At 46.0% G+C, this 23,272-nt stretch overlaps 1 protein-coding gene across 1 annotated transcript in view; it reads left to right on the forward strand.

The window, feature by feature from the left end:
- The first annotated feature begins 2,072 nt into the window (after positions 1 to 2,072).
- LOC119394318 (brain-specific serine protease 4-like) overlaps positions 2,073 to 23,272 on the forward strand; it is a 40,135-nt gene continuing 18,935 nt past the window's right edge. The window contains exons 1-5 of the mRNA XM_037661608.2: positions 2,073 to 2,229; positions 11,152 to 11,284; positions 12,653 to 12,899; positions 18,770 to 19,206; positions 22,224 to 22,386. Coding sequence (XP_037517536.1) covers positions 11,182 to 11,284; positions 12,653 to 12,899; positions 18,770 to 19,206; positions 22,224 to 22,386 — 950 coding nt within the window. The 5' untranslated portion in view covers positions 2,073 to 2,229; positions 11,152 to 11,181. The remainder of the gene's footprint in view (positions 2,230 to 11,151; positions 11,285 to 12,652; positions 12,900 to 18,769; positions 19,207 to 22,223; positions 22,387 to 23,272) is intronic.

Here is a 23,272-nt window from a genome sequence, read left to right on the forward strand (position 1 = left end):
AGCCATGCCGGTGCTTGGAACTGCCTTGCAAAAAGACGCTATACAGGCTTGATGTCCGGAAGGAACTGCATTAACATATGTAATTTAGTGTGGTAGAAGAGTGAAATAACAACCACGCACCACACAACGCGAATTTTGTAACGAGACGTCACACAATGCGAATTGCGCAACGAGTGGGCTGTTGGTTGCTTCCAACCCATTACAAGGGGCTCTGCAATAATTCTTCATCGTCATCAGGCACAACACCAACAAAGTGCGCATATTTCCCTACATGTTTTTAGCGGGTACCACGGCTCTCCTTTGAATGAGGAAAAATGGCATAGTGGCTGCTTCCCTACTTCACAGAAATTATGATGATTTATAGTGTGTGGGTTCCTCGCAAGTGCACTTGCATTGGTTGCCAAGGAAGCCCATAAGCCCATCATCCATTTCCTCAGGGTCTCAATAAAGTTCTTCCCCCATCTCTCTGTCTCTCTTTCTCACGTCAACGTGTGTTATATTGCATGGTGGGAGAGTGAAATAGCGAGCGGGCGTCACACAAAGCGAATTACGTAACTGGTGAGCCGTTTAAAGCTTCCAACCCATTACAAAGGGCTGAGCCACAATTCTTCATCGTCGTCAGTCGTAACGTTAACAAAGTGCATATAATGCCTTACATATGTGTAGCTGGAACCTCGCTTCTGCGCAGAATGACGAATAATGGCGTTGTAGGTGCTTTCCAACTTCACAAATATCGTGATTTATGGCGTAGTGGATACCTTGCTAGCGTAGTTGTATTAGTAGCCCCAAGAGAGTTTACAACGGGCTATAGAAAGGCTACTCTTCCAGCTTTCGCTGTGACTGTGCTGCGCTTTCCGCGCAGGCCTGGCGTTTTTTTTTTTTGTATTTTCTAGGCCATGCAACTTTGTAATCGGCTTTCGGAGGGCGTGTACCGACAGTCGTCAAAATGCATAGCGCCGCAAGTGTTGCGATAATTTAAAGTATTACCTAAGCCTTGTACTTAGGTTCGTATCTAATTTCGTTGACGCAAATGCATGTGTTACTTCCCTCGGCACGAAGTCTCTGCAATGCATGGCACGGACTGCGCATGCTTTAACACTGGCAGTTTATATTTGAAGAGGTGGCGGTGCTAATCATACAACAAACACTTGCGTGGTAAATGCTTCTTTGTTGTTTCATTACGGTTTATTGAAATACTGCATAGGCTATAAAATTCAGGCACCGCTATATTTGGCGCTAAAGCAAACGTACCAACGTATATTGCGTGCATTCTATAGCTCATAATTGGTAAAGTAACACAACCGGTTACGGCCTCACTCACCGACACTTTCACAAAGTCATCCGTGTTTCACAAAGTTTATTGGTGTCCGACCTGCTGAAGGCGAGGAAGTTAGCAAAAAGAGAGGTAACTTAAATGGTCATTAAGGTCGGCAGAAGACGTTTTCCTGGAATACTACACTGTTGTGCAAAGAATACGAGCACACATGATGGTGACGTGAACGTACAAACACATACAGCCTTGTTACATAACATACCTACTGCCGTCCATTTATTGGCCGCGCCTTTATCACATTGAAGAAGGTTAATGATAGAAGGGATTGACTGCTGATCCGAACGTCGCGCGATCAAATCCCGGCCGCGGCGCCCGCATTTCGATAGAGGCGATATACTTGATGCCTGTGTACTCAGATTTAGGTGCACGTCAAAGCACACCAGATGGTGAAAACTTCCGGAGCCCTAGACTACGGCGTTCCTCATAATCACATGGTCTTTTTGGGACGTCAACACCTAATAATTATTATAATGATAACAGGGAATATGCTCCGTTGTCGTCATCGTGACCGTCATGTTGTCGCACCAGTACGTTGAGGAGCTGTGTCAATAGCGTCACACGCGAGTTATCGATTAGAATGTGGTAAGAGCCCTGTGAAATCGTCGCACGTGTTAGCGTTAAAGTGTTGAGGCGATCTCGTCAACGGTAGACTAGCCTTTAGCCAGGTTTACGGGCGCCCACGTGTATCGTTGCAGTTAGAAGTGCGCGAAATCGAGAATACTGGACACGTGACAAAGGGCGATTCCTGACACCAGGATCAAAAGAGTAACACGCCCACTTTAGTCGATTTGGTGGTCGTAGATGGTCGTAGTGTCCAGGATGCCGGAACGGTACGGAACCTAAACGAGGTTTTCTCTTGGGACGGCGCGACGTGGAACGAATGCCCTGGGCCTAAGGTAAGGCTTATTTAATGCCTTGGTGGTCTTCTCAAGAGCGCGCTAAGAAATCGCGGTGCTTCCTTTATAATTGCGTGCAGCGAAGCATGTCAACTGCAAGCGGGTAAACGATTCCCTCGACGAGGAATTTCGGGCGCTGAGCGAGAACCATACGCGAGTTTCGCGGCGATGTATGCTTTGTGTCTTCTTGAGCGCTGATTTCGTAGTTTATATTATATGGAGTCGTATAAACAGCCTCGCATACTGGAAGTATTCAGTGCGTTTCGCAACGGTGCAACCATCTGTAGTTACAATATCAGAAGTGGAACACCGGTTTCCGCGTATAAGAACGCACTGTGACCGTCTTTATGTGAGCGGTTCGTAACGCTGACTTGCGGGCGTGTATGTAAAAGCATTCCAAAATCGATTCGAAACTCCCGCGTTATCTCTTGTTCTGGCCCTAACCCCTTTCCTCCAGTTATTTTTTATACTCTTAGAACCTTGGATTGTGACGTTTGCACTCAGTGCAGTACACGTATAGTTATACTCAGTGTGCAATTTTCGTTTTCTTTTACTGCGAAAACAGTCCGCCTGCAGTAGCAATTTACGTGAGTATACGGCACATAGGCTGAGCTTTGGTTCGCGCCGCGTTTCATAATTGGCGAGGCTACTTAACGAGAACCATTTATTACCATTAAATATTAAAAACCCCTTAAATATGGTCTTAACCTTGGATCGAAGGGAGGGAAGGGGTATAGTGTTGCGCTATGGACTTTTGAGGTATTGTGCAGCTGCTTACGGTAGGTTCACACGACTGAACATGCCGCTCATCTAGTGCGTGAAACGGGCGTTACATGGTTCCGCTGCACCGAACGAGAAGAGTTAGTCCTAGGCATCTTCCGATCGGTCACGCATCTGTTCCGCGACTATTGCGTTTAGCATGCGCTGCTGAACACGAAGTCGCGGGTTATACTGGAGGCCGCGGCAGCCGAATTCAGGAGGGGCCGGAATACAGGACGCCAAGTGTACTCCGATTTAGGTGACCGTTGAAGAACGACCGCTGGCGTCGAAATGAATAATAGAAGTCGTTGATGAGTTTCTTGTAAATTACGCGATGTTATGTAGTACGCACAATATGCTATCATTTCCTTAACGCTCATTAACAAATGTGTATTAAAGATGTTCTACAAGCAGCAGCTTTGAACATAGCGGCAAGTCGCTCGGTAGATTCAGATTATTCTAAATTGACACGCCTGTGAACAGTCTGCACGTTTGACGAACGCGCTCCCCGATAGCGCTGAATCGCCTTTTTTTCTTGCCGTTAACTGTGTCGCGGCACCTCGAAGTGATGGTAGTATCCTTAGCCGTTCTCCGTGAAACAGTTAGTCACGGACAAAATTTGCCGAGATGCAGGAACGCCGTTCGAAAGTTGTCTCTGCAGTGAGCGCATCAAGGCTACACAGGACGAATACTAAGTGTATTCGCGTCCTATATTACTAAGTGTAGCGTTCGTGTCGTCGGTTCTTCTTTCTTCGTTTGTCTTCGTGTGTGTGCGTTATTTTATGATGACGTCCTATATTCGCTCGTTTACCTACCTGATCGGTGAAGTATAGGACGCGCATGCGCTTAGAAATCGTTCAGCGTATATGGCCTCGACGCGCGGACTGCGCTGCCTAGTGTCCCGGGGGCATCTTCCGAACGGCGCTCCGGCATCTCGCAAACTTGAGCCAAGGACAGTGAAAGCAGCCATAAATAACCGCGCGCGTGTGAGAACTGCGACTTTTTTTTATTTAATGGCTTAATGGAAGAACCTTTTTGTGTAAAATGTAAGTAGACAAATAATCGTTCAAAATCATAATTGCTGACATTAATGCATATATTGTTGGCTTTAACCATAATTCCGCGCAGGATGACGAGGTTTCTTGCGCTGGAGCAGAAATCACTTTTCACTCGTCTTGCGCGACTTTCTTTAAAAGGACTAGAGGTACCAGCCTTAATGAGTACTGCATGAGTGGGCTCAAAATCAGTTGTTAGGCATAAATTGCAGTCACTTTCGCAATCATTCTTCGCGCGATAAAATGCGAGCAATTAACCCCATTATATATATAATGGGGTTAACATAACTAGTCTGCCGATATCACCTCTGTGTCAATCGTGCGTAGCAATAGAAACCACTGAACATTATTCATCATTTTGCCGATAGTCATTACTAGTAGCCGGATTTTTAGGCATTAAAAAAGCTCGTTTTAGGCGCCAAAAATAGGCAGGCAAAACAACGTTTTAGGCCTCCATTACCGTAAATATAGGCACAATAAATTTTCACACAAATGCAAAGAAGTTCAAACGAAGACGTGCGCGACCTCTATATGCGACGGGCAAACGAAAATGTTATTGCTTAGGATGGCACAAAGTTGCCAACAGTTGAACATAGCCGTGCAACCGTGCTTTGTCCCTCACGGTTCGCAGAACACGGTCATTCCAGTGATCTGCACGGTGAATTAAGTCCCCATTGTCGAATAAACACACTCCTGGGTGTCTTTTCGGTATGACTGAGAAGAGCAGAGCAGGAGCAGATAGCCGGATCGCGAAAAGGCCAGAATGAGAGATTCCTCCTGTTGGCCCGGTCGAATCACGTAGAGCCACGTTCTTCCCTGGCAGTGAACTACTGGCCTAGCCAAGCAAGGGAGGTGGGGGTTCGGGGGTGGCGTGCAACCGCCCACCCCTAGAAACTCTTCCGTATTGCGCGTATGCACAGATACAAGCGCACGCACAAGCTTACATAAAGTGTGGTTGAACGCCCCCCCCCCCCCCCCCTCACACACACACAGTTCCGAACTGTCAAAGTTGCGCGGTAACATGAATAACAGTCTCAAACTGCACCCGGGAGCGAAACTTGAGCCTAGTAGTGTTCATATAAGCGCCAATTCTGAAAATGGACATTTATAGGCATTTGTAAGCATTTAGGCACGAACGCCGAAGATAGGCATTTATAGGCACTATAAAAACACTATAAAAGCCCTTCTTAACCTCTAATCCATGCTCATATATCAAAGTGGCGCGATAGGAGCGCAAGGAACAAAATAGGCATTTGCCTAAAATCTGGTCTATAGTAATTACTCAGAAAAAGGGCTTTTCGCTATTCCGCTTTCCAAGATAGGGTCTAACTTCAGAAATCGTGCTCAATTCCGGTGCTTCAGTTCTGGGATATGGCCACAGTGGCGTGTAATTCAAACTATTAGACGTATACTATATAAATCTATGTTTTTACAAATATATTCGTAAAGTAATAAATAAAATAAAAGGTGTTCAAATATAACATTTATTATGGTCTCGTCAGGTCAGTGCAGCTGTCTTATCTACTTACACGATCGCACAATAATTGCATTAACATTTTATACATATTCTTTTATTTACATTTGTCTTTGAAATAATTATGTATGCATTATTCAAATTATTATCCGAATGTTCAGATGGCTAACTCTCGGCGAATCGCCCAGAGTGGGCATGTGCGATATTGATGAGGAAACACGCAAACATATTCCCCAGTAGCAGTCTGTACACAGTGCGTCGGATATGCTATTTCTAATGTCGATGAGTGCAGAGCCTTCTGGACTATACGCGGAGCGCTTTCGATTGCCCTGTTCACTTCCAAATAGTTTAAATTCGCGTTCAGCAATTGCCCGGTCTGAAAAATGAGGCCCCATGCAACAGTTTTCCCCCCCAAGTCCCAACCACGTATCCAAAAGTATTTTCTTTTACGTAATGCGAGAGCCCAATTATATTTTAGGAGCCGGAAACACTCCTTCACCGCAAAGTTTTGACACCACATACTCGAACACCTGACCCGCCACGGTGGTCTAGTGGTTGTGGTACTCGACTGCTGACCCCCCGGTCGCGGGATCGAATCCCGGCCGCGGCTGCCGCATTTTCGATGAAGGCGAAAATGCTTGAGGCCCATGTGCTTACATTTAGGTGCACCTTAGTGACCGCCTGTATAAACTGGGTGTAGTTCCCCATGTGTGCTCGAGATTGTGTCCATCCCTCTTCTCTTCCTCTCTTTTTTATCCCTCTCCCCCAGTGCAGGGTAGCAAACCGGACGTGCATGGGTTAACATTACTGTCTCTCCTTGATTCCCTCTCTCTAAACCACCTTGGGTGGTCGAAATTTCCGGCGCCCTAAACTACAGCGTCTCTCATAATCATATCGTGGTTTTGGGACGTTAAACCCCAGAAATTATTATTACACATTCGAACGCCAGCGGTGGTGACGTCACAAGATATTGGTAATTTAGTTCAAACCGAGGTAACATTACAGCAGCAAAAAGGTAGCCAAGTAGCCAATACTTTCTTTCTTCCGCCACCGCCCTAAAAAAGTAGCCATATTAGCGCAAGGTAGACAAACCTGGCAAACCTGCCAGCGCTATCAAGATGTATACCATGGTACAGTTGTTCCGCTAAAGTTATGAACTATATAGGACAGTGCTCTAATAGCTGGCTAGTTTTCTGCGTGTACTTAGCGGCACGCGCTCCCGTGCTTACTACCATACATCTCGTGAATTGTACAGGTGCCCCAGAAAGTAAACCGAGAACGGAAGCAATGTGCGGTGTACCGGCGGCAGAGCGCGCGCCATGTGTGTGGCGGCCGTACGATGCGTTTTAGGGGCGAAGCTCCTTAAAGCGGCACCCGTTCGTCCCTCGTAGTCGTAGTGCCTAACCAGTCGTAACGCTAGTACCAGATCTTGACCTCCAAGGTGGTGCCGGTGGGAGGTTTTTGCTGTGCGTTGTTGAACAATAAAAAATTCGCAGCGTGCGCGTTAACTAAAAGCTGAATTCTTCTCTCATTCCCCATTAGCAGCCATTGGCATGTTCCAGTAGCAAACGTTAGTAGAAGTAGAAGTATAAGTGTTAGCTAAAAGACGACTTCTTCTGTCTCTCATTCCCATTAGCAGCCATTGTTTACCTCCAAGGTAGTGCCTGGTGAGATTTCTCCTGTGCGTGATTAAGCAATAAAAATTTTGTTCAAAACGCCGTTGATTGATGAAATAAACCAACGAAAGACGCCAGATGTTTTCTAAAAGCAAAACGAAAGAACGCCAGATGTTTCTAAAGCAAAACGAAAAGACGCCAGCTGCTTAACGAAAGACGCCAGGTGTTTTCTAAAGCAATGGTTTTCTAAACAATGAAAATTCACAGCGTACATGTAAAATTAAAGTGAGCTGCAAGTCGTCATAACTCATCGAACCTTTAGTTTAAACGCGCCCGATCTCACGTCGGTGATGATGTACTGGGCAGAATTCACGGAAGATTCACGGTTTACCGATGAACCTCCGCAGCTTCGCCCACTCATCATCATTCACTCCGTGGATATGCTGTGATTTTTTTACCACTGTCTTAACGACGGCACATGCCAAAGAACGCTCCTTCCAACGACTCACGCTATATGGGGTCTTTTCTTTCGCAGCTCTTGCCAGAGAGGTATGTACCCTAGACGCGCGGAGCTGCCCAAGCTATCGTTTAGGAAGAAGTAAATGTGTTGTCGTACTTAGAAGTAACTAGGTCGCTTTTGTAACTAATTCGCTTACTGTACTTGCATCTCGCATGCTACCAGTACTAGTTAGCATAAACTACGGTTAGCTAGAATTTGCTAATGGGCCACATAAAGTGTCCCAGCCATTCTAGCGTCCATGCCAAGTTTATTCGAAAAAGGTTATGCTCATTTATCGAGTTAAAAACAGTGAATTGCTAGAATATTTCGGAGATAAAACTCTTTTTAGTAATGCGTGAGCCTTCAGAATTTCGCAAGATGTCGTCTGAGTGATGTTTGTCAGCAATATTTTTATTCTGCTAGTGTCGTTCCTCGTTTCAATAACAACTTTGGATTACATATTAAGAAAATTAGTTTATGTAAGGTGTTTGAATTTCAGCAATTTTACTGCGATTTTCGTGAAATATACTCCTCCAGAAATTTTGCAGTGATATTCTTTGTTTGCATTTACTCCCCCGTTATGTTAAGCTATGTATGAATATCTGATTAATAAAACCTTGCTCTACGGAAGGCATATTTTGCCAGAAAAATATTTTCCGACCACTGAAGTTTGCAAATCTTGTAAGAAAAAAAAAAATCAAATTTATAAAATCTTCATTTTGGTCCACACTGAGACGCAATTTACACCACGTGGTACTCCAATTCAAAATCAGCTTTATATCGCAAGAGAAAGCAAATAAATTGCAAGTTATATATGGGAAGTTTTATCATTACATTTCTTGTTTAAGCAAACAAATTTTTTGCAATTCCCCGTTAACGGCAATGGGAAACTTGAATGAGGAAGCTTCAGCATGAAAAACATGGAAGGTAGCCTCGTTAGCGCTTTGTTCTTCCTGCTCGTATTGTACTTGTTAGAGAAGATATGTTTAAGTGTTTCTTGAATTTGTGTTAGTGTGGGTTTTGTCTACGTACATGAGTCTGGTAATAACGAGAAGCCTCATTGACAAGTGCGCCCAAGAGCATTTACATCAGGAGTTTCAAACACGCGGCCAGTTTCGCTAGCGGCCCGCGGCTTCACAAGGAATAAAAATGTTCGGGACTTTGCTTAAAGCGTACTCGCATTATTTACTCTCCTATTTCGATTATTAACGCTGTGTTCGGGTCAGCTACAGAGACCGGACGGGTTTCAAGCACTTTTTTCGTGAGGCACCACACGCGGTCACAATGTGCTGAAACACAATCGCGGAGCAAAACCTCTATTTCACAACCGGCGTCGAGATTTGTCATTTCGGAGACCGGTATCGATATGTTTATAGAAACGTGACGCCAAATCCCCTTCAGAAATTATCTCTATGAGTGATATTGGCAAATGCGTTTTTTGAAATGGCAGCGTTAGGCGAAACTTTGTTCCCCCCCCCATCCCGCCGCCCCCCGCTTCAACCTTCTTCGCTGTCCCGGGGATTGCGGGACTACATTTTGTGACTGGCCCGCTAGCTGAGGTGAGATTGAGACCCCTGATTTATATAGTGTGAACATTTACGTTTTTCATACGCACACTTAGCATGCGTAAATGTTCCTGTTCTGCACTTTCTTGTTTTGTTATCAACAAAGCTCCACAGTCGTGTCTAAGAGGAGTGGGGAGGTCCACATACAGGCACCGGCATAAGCAAGTAAAAAAAATGTCCGGAATTTTTAGCGCAGTGTGAAACTACCTATTCTAGCAGGCACAACGCAGTCGGTTCGTTACTACGACTAAGACGTGTGAAGCACTTCCTCGCGCCACACTTTCCTTCTCTCGGTGTTGTAACGATTGTCGTAATTAGCAACTCTTAATCGCCCACTTCTGACATCGTCCTTATTTAGAATTCAAGGGAGGGCCTCTTCGGGAGCGCCTGAGAGTCAACACCGAGGCTAATAAGGTGCTTGCGCGAAGATAGCGAAAGTAATGATGCGGCGTCCCACGCTGGCCTTTGTTTCTACACCGAAATTACGGAGAGGCACCCGTACGGCCCATTCGGGAGTGGGGTCGTCTCACATGTCTCACCGGGCCCGTTAATCACTGCGATAGCTTCTCGATAAAGGAACGGTGCGCGTCTATGTATACAGGCGTCCACTTCCTCATCTGCATGCGTACGACCAGCGGTGGCCGTTTAGCCGCGCCGATTGCCTATGCTGACTCAAATACTCGTGTACAAAAAGCGGAGGGAGATAACCTGCAAATATTTACGATGCCCTGCCAAGCATAACGCACGAATGAAAAACACGCACACAACACTGTCGATACATGGTAAAGAAGGAAGTTGACGGGGACGTCCTCTTATAAGAACGTTCGGAGGATGCCTTCAAAGGAGCGCGGAATTCTCCGCGCGCTCAGGAAGACCGACGCGCCGGTTGCCTTTGGAAGTAACCTTGTCTAAAAACGGCATCTCCGGGCGCAACCTTCGCGACCTTCTTTTTTCAGGCAGCCAGCTCGATAGGAAGGGCGCTTCGCGATGAGTTAAAGCGGCCTTCCCTGCCACGATGATGCCGTGTTCTCGATACGATGCCTGATCGGGGGGGAAGTTCATCTCGATCGGCTTGTAGTACAGGAGCGACTTCTCACTTCCTGAACATTTTTTTTTACTGTTTCTAATCGGTCACAGTCGAACGGAGACGAAATCCTCTTTTCGCAACTCCGGAAGACACCCCTATAACTTTCCTTCGTTTATTTTATCATTTTCGTGGGGGGGGGGGGGGGGGGGGGGGTCAGAAAAGGCGCGTCACCGCGCGGAATGGGGCATGGATTCGCGAGTGCGGAACCGATTCCGCCTGTCGCTTCGCGAACCATCGCCGGCACTACGCTCAGTCAAAACCGGGTTCCCGCGTGTCGTGTCGGGACTCTGACTGCGATCGGCGCTGCCTTTTGCTGTTCCGCGTGCCCGCCTGAAAGTGACAGTCAACGACCTGCCGCTGGCGGCGTCCGCGCACGCGCGCAAACACAGTCGCGCTGCCGTTCACTGCCGTCGCATTGAAAGCACCCGCCCATCAAGCCGTAGATCACAGTCGCGTCCCTCCGGCAACACAAACAGTACAGTTGAACGGTTCACCGGTTTTGTAGACCGCGTTGTGTGCCCCGGGCGGATATGCCTCCATTGAAAGCGACTCCTTTCCCAGAGTAATTGGTTGTATTTAGAGGTTGTCTTCTGGTGGGGTGGGCGGTTGGGGGTGTGCCCTCTATGAGCTTGCTGCCTACCTCGCCGAGCACATAGCGGTGAAAAACGAAATGGTAGGAAGCTGAGCGCACGCTTGGATGGAGTGGTGTGACGGCCGCATCGTCGGGTGGCATGGATGTCCGCGTGCTGTCGCGTGTCGTTGACGGCGGCGGCAGTAGCCGATTGATGCGACGTGATCGCATCCCCGCCCCGAGCGTGTTGTGTTCGTCGTCTTTGTCGTCGCCTCTGCTCATGACGATCGTCGCAGGACTGCTGTCGCCCGGCAACTGGTTGCACGATGAACCTCCGAGCATTATGCCTGACCACGATTGTCCACGCTGCATCCCTAGCCCGGGGCTACACAATCAACATCACCATCAACGCAGTTGACAGCACGCCACGTGAGTATGCCTCCGAAGCAACTAAACACTCATTTTCGTAGCGTTGGCGCTGTACTATCAATTAGTAATCAAGTTACCACAGTTGTTTTCCTCTACGACGTGTCATGTTCAGATTAACCCTCATAAGGAATGTAACGTCTTTCGTTTATGCTAATCACACGGCTATGCCCCCACCTGAGGAGCCTATAATACCGAATGAAGCTTTTCTACGCCCTAGTGTGGTAATAATGCAGCTTCAATCTTACTGCTGGATTATAGCAATCTTTCAATTGTGGGAAATGGGGGGGGGGGGGGGCTGTGTGCACTTACAATAGTGCCTAAATTCATATGTTTTATGTTCCGATATGGTTTCCCAACCTTCCGTCAGCAATCGCCTACGTGTGGTCAGCTCTATCAATTTCGAAACCTGCATTATGACGTAACTCATACCCATTCGGTAAGCTTAATTAGGTTTGGTCATGCTTAATAATGCACACACGTGCCCGTCTGATATTTCTATGTACCACGCTAGTAAATAAAATTCCCGACTACAATAAATGGCGCAAGAATTTGACGTGAGAATTCTTGTCGTAAATTTCCTTCTTCCAGTCTTGCCCTTGCGCCGAGCTTCGCTTACTGACATGAATTGTGTCCCGCTGGGCCAGTCTGCAGTTCTGATCTTTACGTGATTGGACGCCGTGTGCCCCGGTGGTGGTATTAGCCGTACAGTCGTCCTTGAATGAATGAATGAATGAATGAATGAATGAATGAATGAATGAATGAATGAATGAATGAATGAATGAATAAACTTTATTAAAAGTCCGACAGTTTCCGTCGGGCGAGGCGGGGGGAAGACAGCACGCCACGTGAGTATCCGCCCATCTCACCGTAGCTTCATGAGTTTTAGCAACATGTTACCTCGATAATTAATATGTTTATAATTAGAAGCACAATGCAGCTGTAAACAAATATAAACCAGTGAAGATTTGTGTACCCTCCTGCTCAAACTCTCCACATGCGTGGAAACAAACTTGTCAAAATGAAATCATCGGCAGCTCACTTCGGGCGCGAAACAAAAGTTGGAAGCGTGGCCTTTATTTTGCTAATGAGCGTGAATTTTCGATCAAAAAATTTATTTATCTTAGCATTAAAATTTTCTTATTTGTTTAATTCTTTGCAAAGCATCGAGAAATCGAGCAGCCAACCTGCTCTCTACCTAAACCTCTCGACAGCAACCTATCATTAACAGAACAGAAATGCACAGGACTATACGCCCGCGTCATCTGCTAATGTAGACGGGATTAGCGTTTCTTGGCAAGTGCCGCACGGATACTGTGAGATACAAATTCTGCGTTCGTGCCATGCCTTTTTACTGTTCTCTCTTTGCAGGATATATAAATCCTTACTACTCAGCACCATTTGCCTATCGCCCCATGCACCCCATCTGGCGACCAAAGCCTCCAACGCGGCCATACTACCACCATCGATCGTACCATCGGCCAAGAGCCCCATACCCTTACAATTCTTACCGGCCTCGGCCAAAGACTCGTTACTACTACAAGCCTCGATACCCTCAGCAACCTCCTCGGACGATACCGAGGCCCCCACGGAGACCGTATGGCCCTCCAGCGTACAGGTTGGTCCTTCGAAAAGTTAATAGTTTAGCTATAGTTGTAAGGTACAGTCGCGCTCAATATGACTTGCAACACGGGCGCGCGTGGCTTCACGAGTTCAAAGACTGCCCATGGCTTCGTCCTAGCCCTTATTTCCGTAACTAAACGCTGTGCTCGCACTCGGGGATGATCCCAAATGAGAATATCTAGTTGCTGAAATGAAAAACAAGTTGAAGCCATGCGCAATCTTTGAACTCATGAGGCCGCGCGCTCCCGTGTTGCAAGTTATATTGAGCGCGACTGTACATTCTTCTGTAATAAAAAAAAATCGAGCTAATGCTGGCGGGAACGGGCAAGATGTCCATTTTCAGAGTTTGTACAGAGCCCTTCGTTCTTGTCTTATTCTTTTTCGAAATTATGCGGGTAAAAATTAGGTTTTTTAGAATATACATACGTGATGAAATAGCGATTTTGCATGAGTTGCTACAAAATTTTTTCTTGGTTTCTTTATGAGAAGGGGGGGGGTAGAGGGGGGGCTTCACATTTCTGCAAGACAAAAAGAAATAATTTAAAGAGCACACGTTAACTTTAGAAGACAACTTTTATGTATCTGTACACGCTATGTCAAGCTTTCAAAATATACAAAGCTGATCTTTTTTTTTTTTAAATTTCCGGGAGGGCGACACCTCTGCAGTGAAGATCTATATGCCTCGGACTATCGAGGGTGTTCTCAGTAAGGGGCATTTTCGAGTAGAACTTAACGTTTAAGTGATATTTTCAGGATGCAGGAAAATGATAGTCTGGTGTTATCCCGAAAATAATAAGCCTTAGTATAGTTTCTTAGATGAGTAAACTACGCGCTTTGCGCGGCACTGAATATTGAGAAACAAGAGCTGAATAACTATATGCGAAGCTTCCGGACGGTAGCCTAGAATTCAAACCTTCAATCGGTTCTTTCGACCTACCCAGTCATTCATTACATTGGAAGTGTCATGCCTTAGCATAGTACAAGTTAACATCTGTCCTCGAAAGCGTATTCCGTAAGATTTTTCGACGGAATGTATATTTGCTACATTTGAGCGTAATACAGTAACATGAAAGCGTATAGGACAACCACTCACAAGAACAAGCTACATGCCCTTCGTGCGCCACTAGGCGTTTCGTGACTCTTTCAATGACTCTTTCGCGTAATTCGTTGTTTTATTTGATGAATATATTTGCTCTTGCCTGAACACTTAGATGGCACATCACACTAAATGCCTTGTCAAGTGTTCATCCATTCAAGCACGCTAACGTTAACTCCTCGTCACTGCATGTGTGTCTTATTTGTTACTTTATTCCTGTGGGTTCTGTGTGTTCACTAAAGAACCAGATGTTGTACAGCCTGTAAAGATAGTTGGCAAAAATTTTTATGTCAACAAACAAGTCAGTCAGCCATGGATCAGGCAATAAGAGCAGCTACAGGGGCTAGTTGGTGTTGCATCTTGGAAATTCGCAATTTTTATCGTGCGAGGATGGACTGAGTTTGTCTGTACTCAGTCCATCCTCGTACGTCAAAAAGCGCGAATTTCCTAGATGGATAAGGCGTTGCACTCCGTGCGCTCAGAAGCAACCGATCCATTCTGGTTGGCTGCTGCGATCTACAGCTTTTGCTGCATGTCCTACGCGAACTTCGTGAGATGCGAGTGTAGAGATCACCTGTGTCTTCTTGTGAAGCTTCTATGTTGCTGCAGTTTGGTGCATGGAAGATAAAGGAACAAATGATATTCCGAGTTGAATTCAACAGGGGCTTCAGGAGTGCATAGTCACACGTTGCAATTAATACTTTAGCAGACATTACACTTCATCTGCAGTACACCATGTTACATAAGTAAAGCGGCTCATATTGTGTAACTTCTTTTCTTCTTTATTCAATACTGCGGACATTATACAGGTCCAAGCAGGGTGAGGGCAAGAACAAGAAACAAACAAAGCAAAAATAAACATAATTAATACAGCTTGAATTAATCACAATGTGACAGAAGGCAACAAAGAATTATTCCAGTCAGTTACAGTTCGAGGGAAAAAAGAAAATTTGAATAAATCTCTTCGCGTAAAATATGGTGTCATTGAATTAGGATGATGGTGGCGAGTATTTCTTGACGTTGAAGATAAAAGATAGGGTGAAGGGTTAATTGCTAGTTTCCGATTCCAAAGAAGCTAAAGAAATTCTAAACGTGCGGTTTTCCTTCTTAGTGCAAGGCATGGAATGCTGTTAGCCTGCATTAGTTCAGTGGGTGACTCATACGGATAAAATTTTGAATAAATAAACCTTACAGCTTTTCTTTGTACATTCTCGAGACGGGTAATGTTGGTTTTAGTAAAGGGATCCCAAACAACACATGCATATTCAAGTTTTGGCCTAATTAGTGTATTATAAGCAAGTAATTTTACAGCTGGAGGCGAATTTTTGAGCTTAGGTCTTAAGAAGTATAATTTGCGGTATGCAGAAGAACAAACATTATCTATATGCGTATTCCACGGTAAAGTATTAAAGAGAGACACCTAAGTACTTGTATAGAGTTTCTTCACGCAGTGGTAATGAGCCTAGCCTGTATGTAAAGGAAAGGGGAGCTTTTCGGCGAGAGAAACGAAGATAGACCGTTTTATCAACATTAAGCTTCATGTCCCATGTGTTACACCATTCGGAAATGTTATCAAGAGCAGAGTTAAGATGGTACTGATCGTTAGCTGAAGTGATTTCATGAAACAACACGCAGTCATCTGCAAACAATCTAATTTGAATGCTAGGATCAATGACAGCAACTATATCGTCAACGTACAGCAAAAAAAAACAATGGTCCTAATACACTCCCTTGAGGGACCCCGAAGCCATTCGGAAGATAGCCAGACTGCCGCTCGTTAACTGCTACACACTGGGATCGATTTGTCAAATAGCTCCTAAACCATGAGATCAAAATTTCGTAAGTTCAATCTGTCTGAGATTTAGGATTAGTTTGTCATGTGGAACTCTATCAAAGGCTTTGCTAAAGTCAAGAAATATTGCATCAATTTGACCGTTTTTATCAAAACATGAAGCGAGTGTATGTATAACTGTAACTAATTGTGTTACTGTTGAGTAGCCTTTCCTAACCCCATGTTGGTAATTAGAGAGGACTGAATGTTCATATAAAAAATTATTTATTTGATTGGCTATAATGTGTTCGATTAGTTTACAACATGATGATGTAAGTAAGTGATTGTGATGGTGAGGTTAAGTCACGTCGCAAGGCGTGTGACGCGAGGAGGATGAAGACAGTGCCGAACACAAAAAGAAGTTATATTCATCGAGAGACACACATTACAAACACAGTAACTAGACGTCGTGCACGCGGTTCGCAAACATAACAAAAAGGAGTAGGCAGTCTCACAAGTCTGTGCCGCTGCCCGGTGCCTTGAAGTGGAACTCGTTGCGTGCTCGTGGTGCAGTCGTCGCTTGGGTACACGAGTCAGCGTCCCGCTGCAGAAGGCATCACCAGGTCTAGGCGTGGCCGCACACCGTCATCGACGTCGGCTCGCTGGACATGGTCAGCAGCTCCGGGGTCTCGAGGACGCTCGCCATGCCTGAGATGTCCGCAGGAGGCCTCACCCAGAACTCGTGCCGGGTCACGCCGACACGCCGTGCCCCGAGGACGTCAGCGGCTCGAAGACAGGAACCCGGCCTTCTGAACCTCGCGCGTAGTTGCGGGTTCGCCCTGGGCTCTCTCGCTTCGTCTTGTCGGCTCGCCGTTCCAACGGCTCCGTTCTGCGCGAGCGACTTCTCTTCTTTTTTCGATGCGCGAGCTTCAATGTCCCTTCATTCTCGTCATCTTCTAGGGGATGCAGCGCTGTCGTCTGCTACACTCGCATTTTTTTAAAGTTGCTTCATCACAGTGATATGGAACCGTAATTTTCTAATAACGACCGATTATCTTTCTTGTGTACGGGCACGACTCTGGCTGCCCTCCAGTCATCCGGTAGTTTGCCATGAAGTAAAGAATTGCGATAAATAATATAACAAGAAACATTGCAATAGACTCACCATATCGCTTCAGGAACATGTTAGGAAGGTTGTAAGGACCACATGAAGATTTCATTTTTAAATTTAGTAGCATGGAAACCACGCCAGTGTAAGAAATAAAATTTACATCAGAGGATAGAAATACTGTGTCAATGTGTGGACAAATACTAGACTTAGAAAACACGCTCTGAAAATACTCATTGAAATGACACGCAATGTCACCAGAATCAGTAACAATAGAATCATTAATAGAAATTTGACACTGGCTTCTTTTTTTCGCTCATATATTTCCAAAACATTTTGGGATCTTCTAAAATAAAGTTTGGCAGCACTGTATTGAAATAGTGTTCTTTCGAAAAGCATACCGCACGTGCAAGGTTTTCTTTTAATTCCTTTAGATTACCGATAGGCATGCGCCGTTGTTTAATTCTCTTTATTTTTCGCTTCATGCGGATGATCTCACGCGTCATCCACGGTGTCTGCCTACGAACTAATATTTGTTTGCTCGGTACAAACGTATCTATACAATAATGACACATATCTTTGAAACGGCACCAAAGTGTGTTGACGTCAGTGTTGGTAAAATCAGTTAGGCACGTTTCCAAATGTTCTATTATAGATGCATCGTCCGCACGTGAGTAGTCTTTGAAAGAGCGCTTCGCAGACTTATTCGATTTGATAGCAGCAATAACGCGCAAGCAAACACTGACAAGAAAGTGATCAGAAATCCCTTCCACAACTTGAACCGTACATTCTCATAACAGCCTGGGCAAAAAACCAAATCCAGTACAGATTTTGAAGTTCCTTGGACGCGTGTTGTTTCCCGAACTATTTGTATTAGATCATGAGTTAGCATTATGTTAAGCATACTATTTAAATGATTACTGTTTTCGGGAAGTGATTGAAAGCGCTCCCAATTAACGCCTGGCAAATTAAGGTCCCCCATTAGGAGCACTTTATGACTGTGGAATTGAGACAAGTGCTATTCCAGCGTATCCAGATACTGACTCTATCCAATACTCAAGTTATCCAGATACCTTTGACTGCTCTCCTCAAATCATGATCCCGGAATATAAAGTTCCCAGCACCAATTCTCTTAGAGTATGTGGAACACGTGTTAAAATGAAGCCGTAATATTCCATTGCAGAGATGACAAATTTAAGAACCAGCGCTTTTGCCTTTATTGCCTTTATTGGCGGGGAGATGGCATTACTAGAAATGTGACAACAGCACGATTGCATGGGTTATTCCTGCAGCTCGTTGTCGTTGCATTCTCGCTGCCTATGCTGACAGAATGCGACAGTCAGATAACAGTAACCACCTCTTGTTCCTGCACCATTTGTATTTCGTCTCGGGTTGATCATGCTGTCGTTAGTAATGAATTGACACCAACTTGAGAATGAATGAATGAACTTTATTAGAAGTCCGGTCGAGGTGGTGGAAGAAGGGATTAACCCCTGTCCTGTCCCCCTCTCCGTCGATGATAAGTGTTTCTTTTTTGTCACTAATATATAAATATGTGCGAGCATCGTACATCGCGCTCTAAATAATAAAGTATAGACGAGGTTACCAGGCTTTACCCTGTGGCAAGGCGTCCTTGATAAGTTTCGGACGCTACAAACTATTCGGCAGGAATGTGAAACGTTCGTCAGCTCCGTAGACGCCCGTATATAGCTACGCCTCTGGATGCGCGGCACGGACACATTTCGCGCTTCGTCGCCCAAGTCACCCGCTTCCGCGGCACGCACCACTTCCGCGAAGCCCTGTGTGTATGTGTGTGTGATTGAGGCGTGTGAAGATGCGTGCCGTGTACGTGTTCGGCAAGCGCGCGTACACTCACGACTCATTGCGCAGGCCACCGTACGAGGCGGCTCCCTTCGTGGCGAAGCCTGCTCCCCACCTGGAAGCGGCGACGGCGGTGCAGTTAAGGCCCCCCGCTGTGGCGGCTCCGCCGACGCCGTCTTCCGCGAGGCCCCTGCTGGAGACCAGCGACGTGACCGACGAGAGTGGCCCCAGCGTCGCGGCCCCGAAGCCCGCCGCGGCCTACCAGCCGGCGGCGTCGTCGGGCGGCCTCACAAAGTTCCTGCGGCGGCCGCCCTTCGTACGCCCGGGAAGAACAGGCAGCGGCTCGGACTCCTGCTTCGGAGGTTCCCGGTGCACGTTCTTCCTGCACTGCTGGATGGCCGGCGGGTCTCTGGGCTCTTCGTGCGGTCCGCTCATGTCGTGCTGCATCACGCCCTCGGACGCGGTCATCAAGCCGCGCTACTACGGACCCGTCAAGAACGACCCCTGTAAGGAACTCGCGCTTTGCTCGTGTACGGTCCATCTCCCTGACGTTAGGAAGTTCCTAACAGAACGAAGGGCGACCGAAAAGAGGGTGACATACATGGATGTTAGCTAGTGCAAGTGCAGGCCACCCTGTTATCCACCTTACCCAGTGAAAAGGTGTGAAGGAAAAAAAGGGGAAAGGATGTAATGCGATAGAGGGCCAAGAGACTTGATGAAATTCTGGTATGCCGGGGCTTGGCGTAACGTGGAAGTCAAGGTTGTCAAGCTGCCGCGTCTCCCGGTGAGATCTTGACATCGGAGTAAAATTCTACAAAGGAAGAACAAACTGCGTAAGCAGCCGTCATGATCTTGAGCACTTATCACTTATCTTCTCTCTCTCTCTCTCTTTAAACGCGTCGCCTCAATTTCGACGTGGGTCAGCCGCGGTGGTGTAGCGGTTACGTTGCTCGGCTGCTGACTCGAAGGTCGCGGATTCGACCCTGCCGCGGAGCTCACATTTAGGTGGAGGCGAAATGGCAGTGGCCTGTGTGCTGTGCGGTGCCAGTGCACGTTAAAAAACACCACGTTAAAAAACGCCGTTAAAAAAAGCACCCATTTAACAAGTGCTTGAGTTCATTTCTTTTTTTCTTTTTGCAGAAGTGTTTTGTGCAAAGAAATATACCAGAAAGCATTATAAAGCACTAAGCAACGTAATTCGCTGACAAAGGCTGCAGCCGGGCGATACGCCATTGCACCGACTTTGTGATTTTCCCATGAACCTTGAAACTGCGCCCGTGACAAGCGCGTGGGACAATTTTGAGTCGTTCTGTTCGGGGAGTACTAGTTGTCATTGCTTAGCAATCTCACTGCATTCTATGGCGCGCCCGGCAGCAGTGCTACACGTGAATAGAAACACCCCTTCCAGAATTTGCTTCCTGGATTTTTTCGCTTCGTGCGGTGCTTCGAGTGACAGTGAAAGAGATAACTGTTCGCCGGCTGCTCCGACATAGATCGTTCACGGCCGAGCTGCATGAATACAAGCGCGGTTGATTTCCTACTCTTTATTTTCAGACAGAGCGATCATCGAGCAACTAAATTAAGCTATGCTGACAAGTCATTCCTTCTTCCGCAGACTTTCCATGGTCCACGTGAAAGTTCTTCAAAAGTGAACCTGGTGTTGCATTAATTCCTCACTTGCGTGCAGGGTGTCGAAACGAAATGTTTTTCGTTTCAGTTTTAGTTTTGTTCCACCGCAAGAAGTTCCATTCCGTTTCTGTTCCGGAACGAAAAAAAAATGTTCCGTAACGGTTCGTAGCGTTTTCTTGTATGCAAAAATTTGAAGTTAAGGTAATCATAAAAAAAAAAACATTGGACTTGTGATATAGTTACTCGCCCTCTTCTTAAGAAAGTGGGACAGGGGTAAAACACGTTATTCAGAGGAGCGGAACTTACTGTACCACGAATATTCCTACCAACTAGCACTAACCAGCATACCCTTCAAATTTATTTTCTCAGAAGTCAATTACGATTTTTTTAGCAGGCTCATGCTTTGTGATAACGGAGTGAGCGCGATCTCAGTAGCAGCACGTCACTGTATGTACTCTCTCATGTACGAGACCGCTGTTCTGATAAAAAAATCGCCAGGCTTGCGCGAAACACGCAGCACAGTCACAGCGAAAGCTGGAAGAGCAGCCTTTCCAGAGCCCGTTGTAGACTCTCTTGGGGCAACTAATACAAGTACACATGCAAGGTACTTACTACACTATAAATCATCGTAATTTTTCTGAAGTAGCGAAGCACCCACTATGCCATTTTTCGTCATTCTTCGGATAATCGTGGTGCCCGCTACACAGCTGTAAGGCATTATGTGCACTTTGTGCTACTAAATTATGGCTGAGCTCTTTGTAACGGGTTGGAAGCATTCAACGAACGACTCGTTGCGCAATTCGCTCTGTGTGACGCCAGGTTGTTATTTTACTCGTTTGCCACGCTATATTATATATGTTAACGCGATTCCTTGCCCGACATGATTTCGGTTTCACTCCGGAACGAAATAATAGTTTCGGTTACGTTTTCGTTCCGGTCAAAAATATCGTTTTTTTTCGTTTTTGGTTTTCGTTCCGTTCCGACACCCTGCTTGCGTGGCACTACTCTTATCAGGTGCTTTTTACTCGCTAAAGCGTGCCCTAATGAACGCTTCTTTCCACATTGGCACACATTGAAGAATTGTCAAGGGCATAGTCTTATTAAAGGGACTCTAAAGTGTAACATCGAATCTGTTTAGATTGAGAAATGGCATAGGTTCGTCAATAGAGGAGAAAATCAAGGTCAAAGTGTCATTTTTAAATTTCCCGTTGAAACCTCTGCTCGTGTGGTCACGTATTTCAAGATGTGTTTTTCGTCTTTTGGCGACATGTGCTCGACGAAACTTGAGAAATTTGGTATGATAAGTGTGTGGCTCCATCAGAGGACAATGTACTATCAGCGTCAAATGAAACCCGAACACCGGCAAGCATTCGCAGTGGCATAGCGCGCGCCGTCCGGTTATCACCATGGAGTGCTGCCGAACCGGATGCGCGCGCCTCTCTTGTGGTGATAACCGCACGGCGCGCACTATACCACTGCGAATGCTTGCCGGTGTTCGGGTTTCATTTGACGCCGATTGTACGTCGATTTTACGGATTAGAAACCACGAAGGACCTAGTAGACGCTGTCAAAATCTGACGTTTCGGGATTAAGTGCGAAAATTTGAAGTTGGCGTCACCACCTGCATTTTCTTTATGCGCGACCTCTCGCTTACTAAACGCCTTCTCGCGGCAAGCATGGTTATTTTGGAATTGTAAAAGAGTAGTTTACTAATATGAGAAAAAATGTTTTTTGTCGTTTATGTTCCTTTAACGCTGGACGTCACGTTATCGTAAGCGTTACGGACCTCTTGTATAACCCAATGTTATGGATGGGTTGATCCGGTGATTGTTAATGCACGCGTTGTCGACGCGCCACTTACCACGCCTTACTGCGTCCTGTCGCGGTCTTTCAGACTGCGGTCGCAGTGGCGGCCGTATCAGCCGCATCGTGGGAGGCAAGGAGGCCGAGTTCGGCCAGTTTCCCTGGCAGGCGTTCATCCAGGTTGCCGGCAGCCGGTGCGGGGGAACACTCGTCTCCCGGCAGCACGTCGTCACGGCCGGACACTGCGTTGCCAAGTAAGACAGCACGCCCTTCTTCCTTTACCAATATGTAGTGTTTAGGAGATATTAGCGCTTTTGAATAACGCCGGCTAGTATTCTTTTAACAGATAATAGGATACCGAATAATCACAAGAACAAAAAAATTCATAAGAGAGCAGCTAGGGAGAGTTCATCTAAGTCAATTCACATAGGAAGACGAAAAACACAAAATACAGTCCAGTCACATAATACTATAACCAGTGCTGGGCAGTATCGAAGATACATGTATCTTAGATACTATCTTAGATACTCTTTGGATTTCTTGTATCTGTATCGCGATACATCTCGCAAAACGAGTATCTGTATCTGTATTTTCCATACATTCAATAATGTATCGTGTATTATAAGATACAAGATACTTCTATAACGTCGACACAGTGCAAAACAATAAGGATTGGCTGAACTCACTTCTCAAGTTGTTACTGCTGCGACGTCACCTGAGTAAAATTAAACAGTGACATTCTTTTCACATTCCGTCAGTCCTCCAGCGAGGGCAGGCGATGACGTCTGCGCGACCGTGTTGATGGGCCAGAGTCACGTGGTGGCGCTCGCGCCATCTCGACAAAAACAAGCGCGCGAACGTCTACGCGCAGCCGACCTTTTGTTTCCTCGATATATTCTTTCTTATTATTTCTGTCGGGGCCATGAAACTTGCTCGTAGCCACTGTACTGTGCTGCATACTCCAATGCGGGCGTCATTGCACAAATTTTGATGCCGTTATAGTGTCGTTATCGAAGTTTCTCTTGCGTGGTGCTCGGTTACGAAGACTGCAGAATGCAAGAGTAGGTTTGCTTTGCTTCTCGTGGCTTTCACACATCAGCGATTGTAAAGATCTCGTGCATGTAAGTTTGACTTATACGC

Source organism: Rhipicephalus sanguineus, chromosome 5 (genome assembly GCF_013339695.2).
Source record: "Rhipicephalus sanguineus isolate Rsan-2018 chromosome 5, BIME_Rsan_1.4, whole genome shotgun sequence".
NCBI classification, from domain to species: Eukaryota; Metazoa; Arthropoda; class Arachnida; order Ixodida; family Ixodidae; genus Rhipicephalus; species Rhipicephalus sanguineus.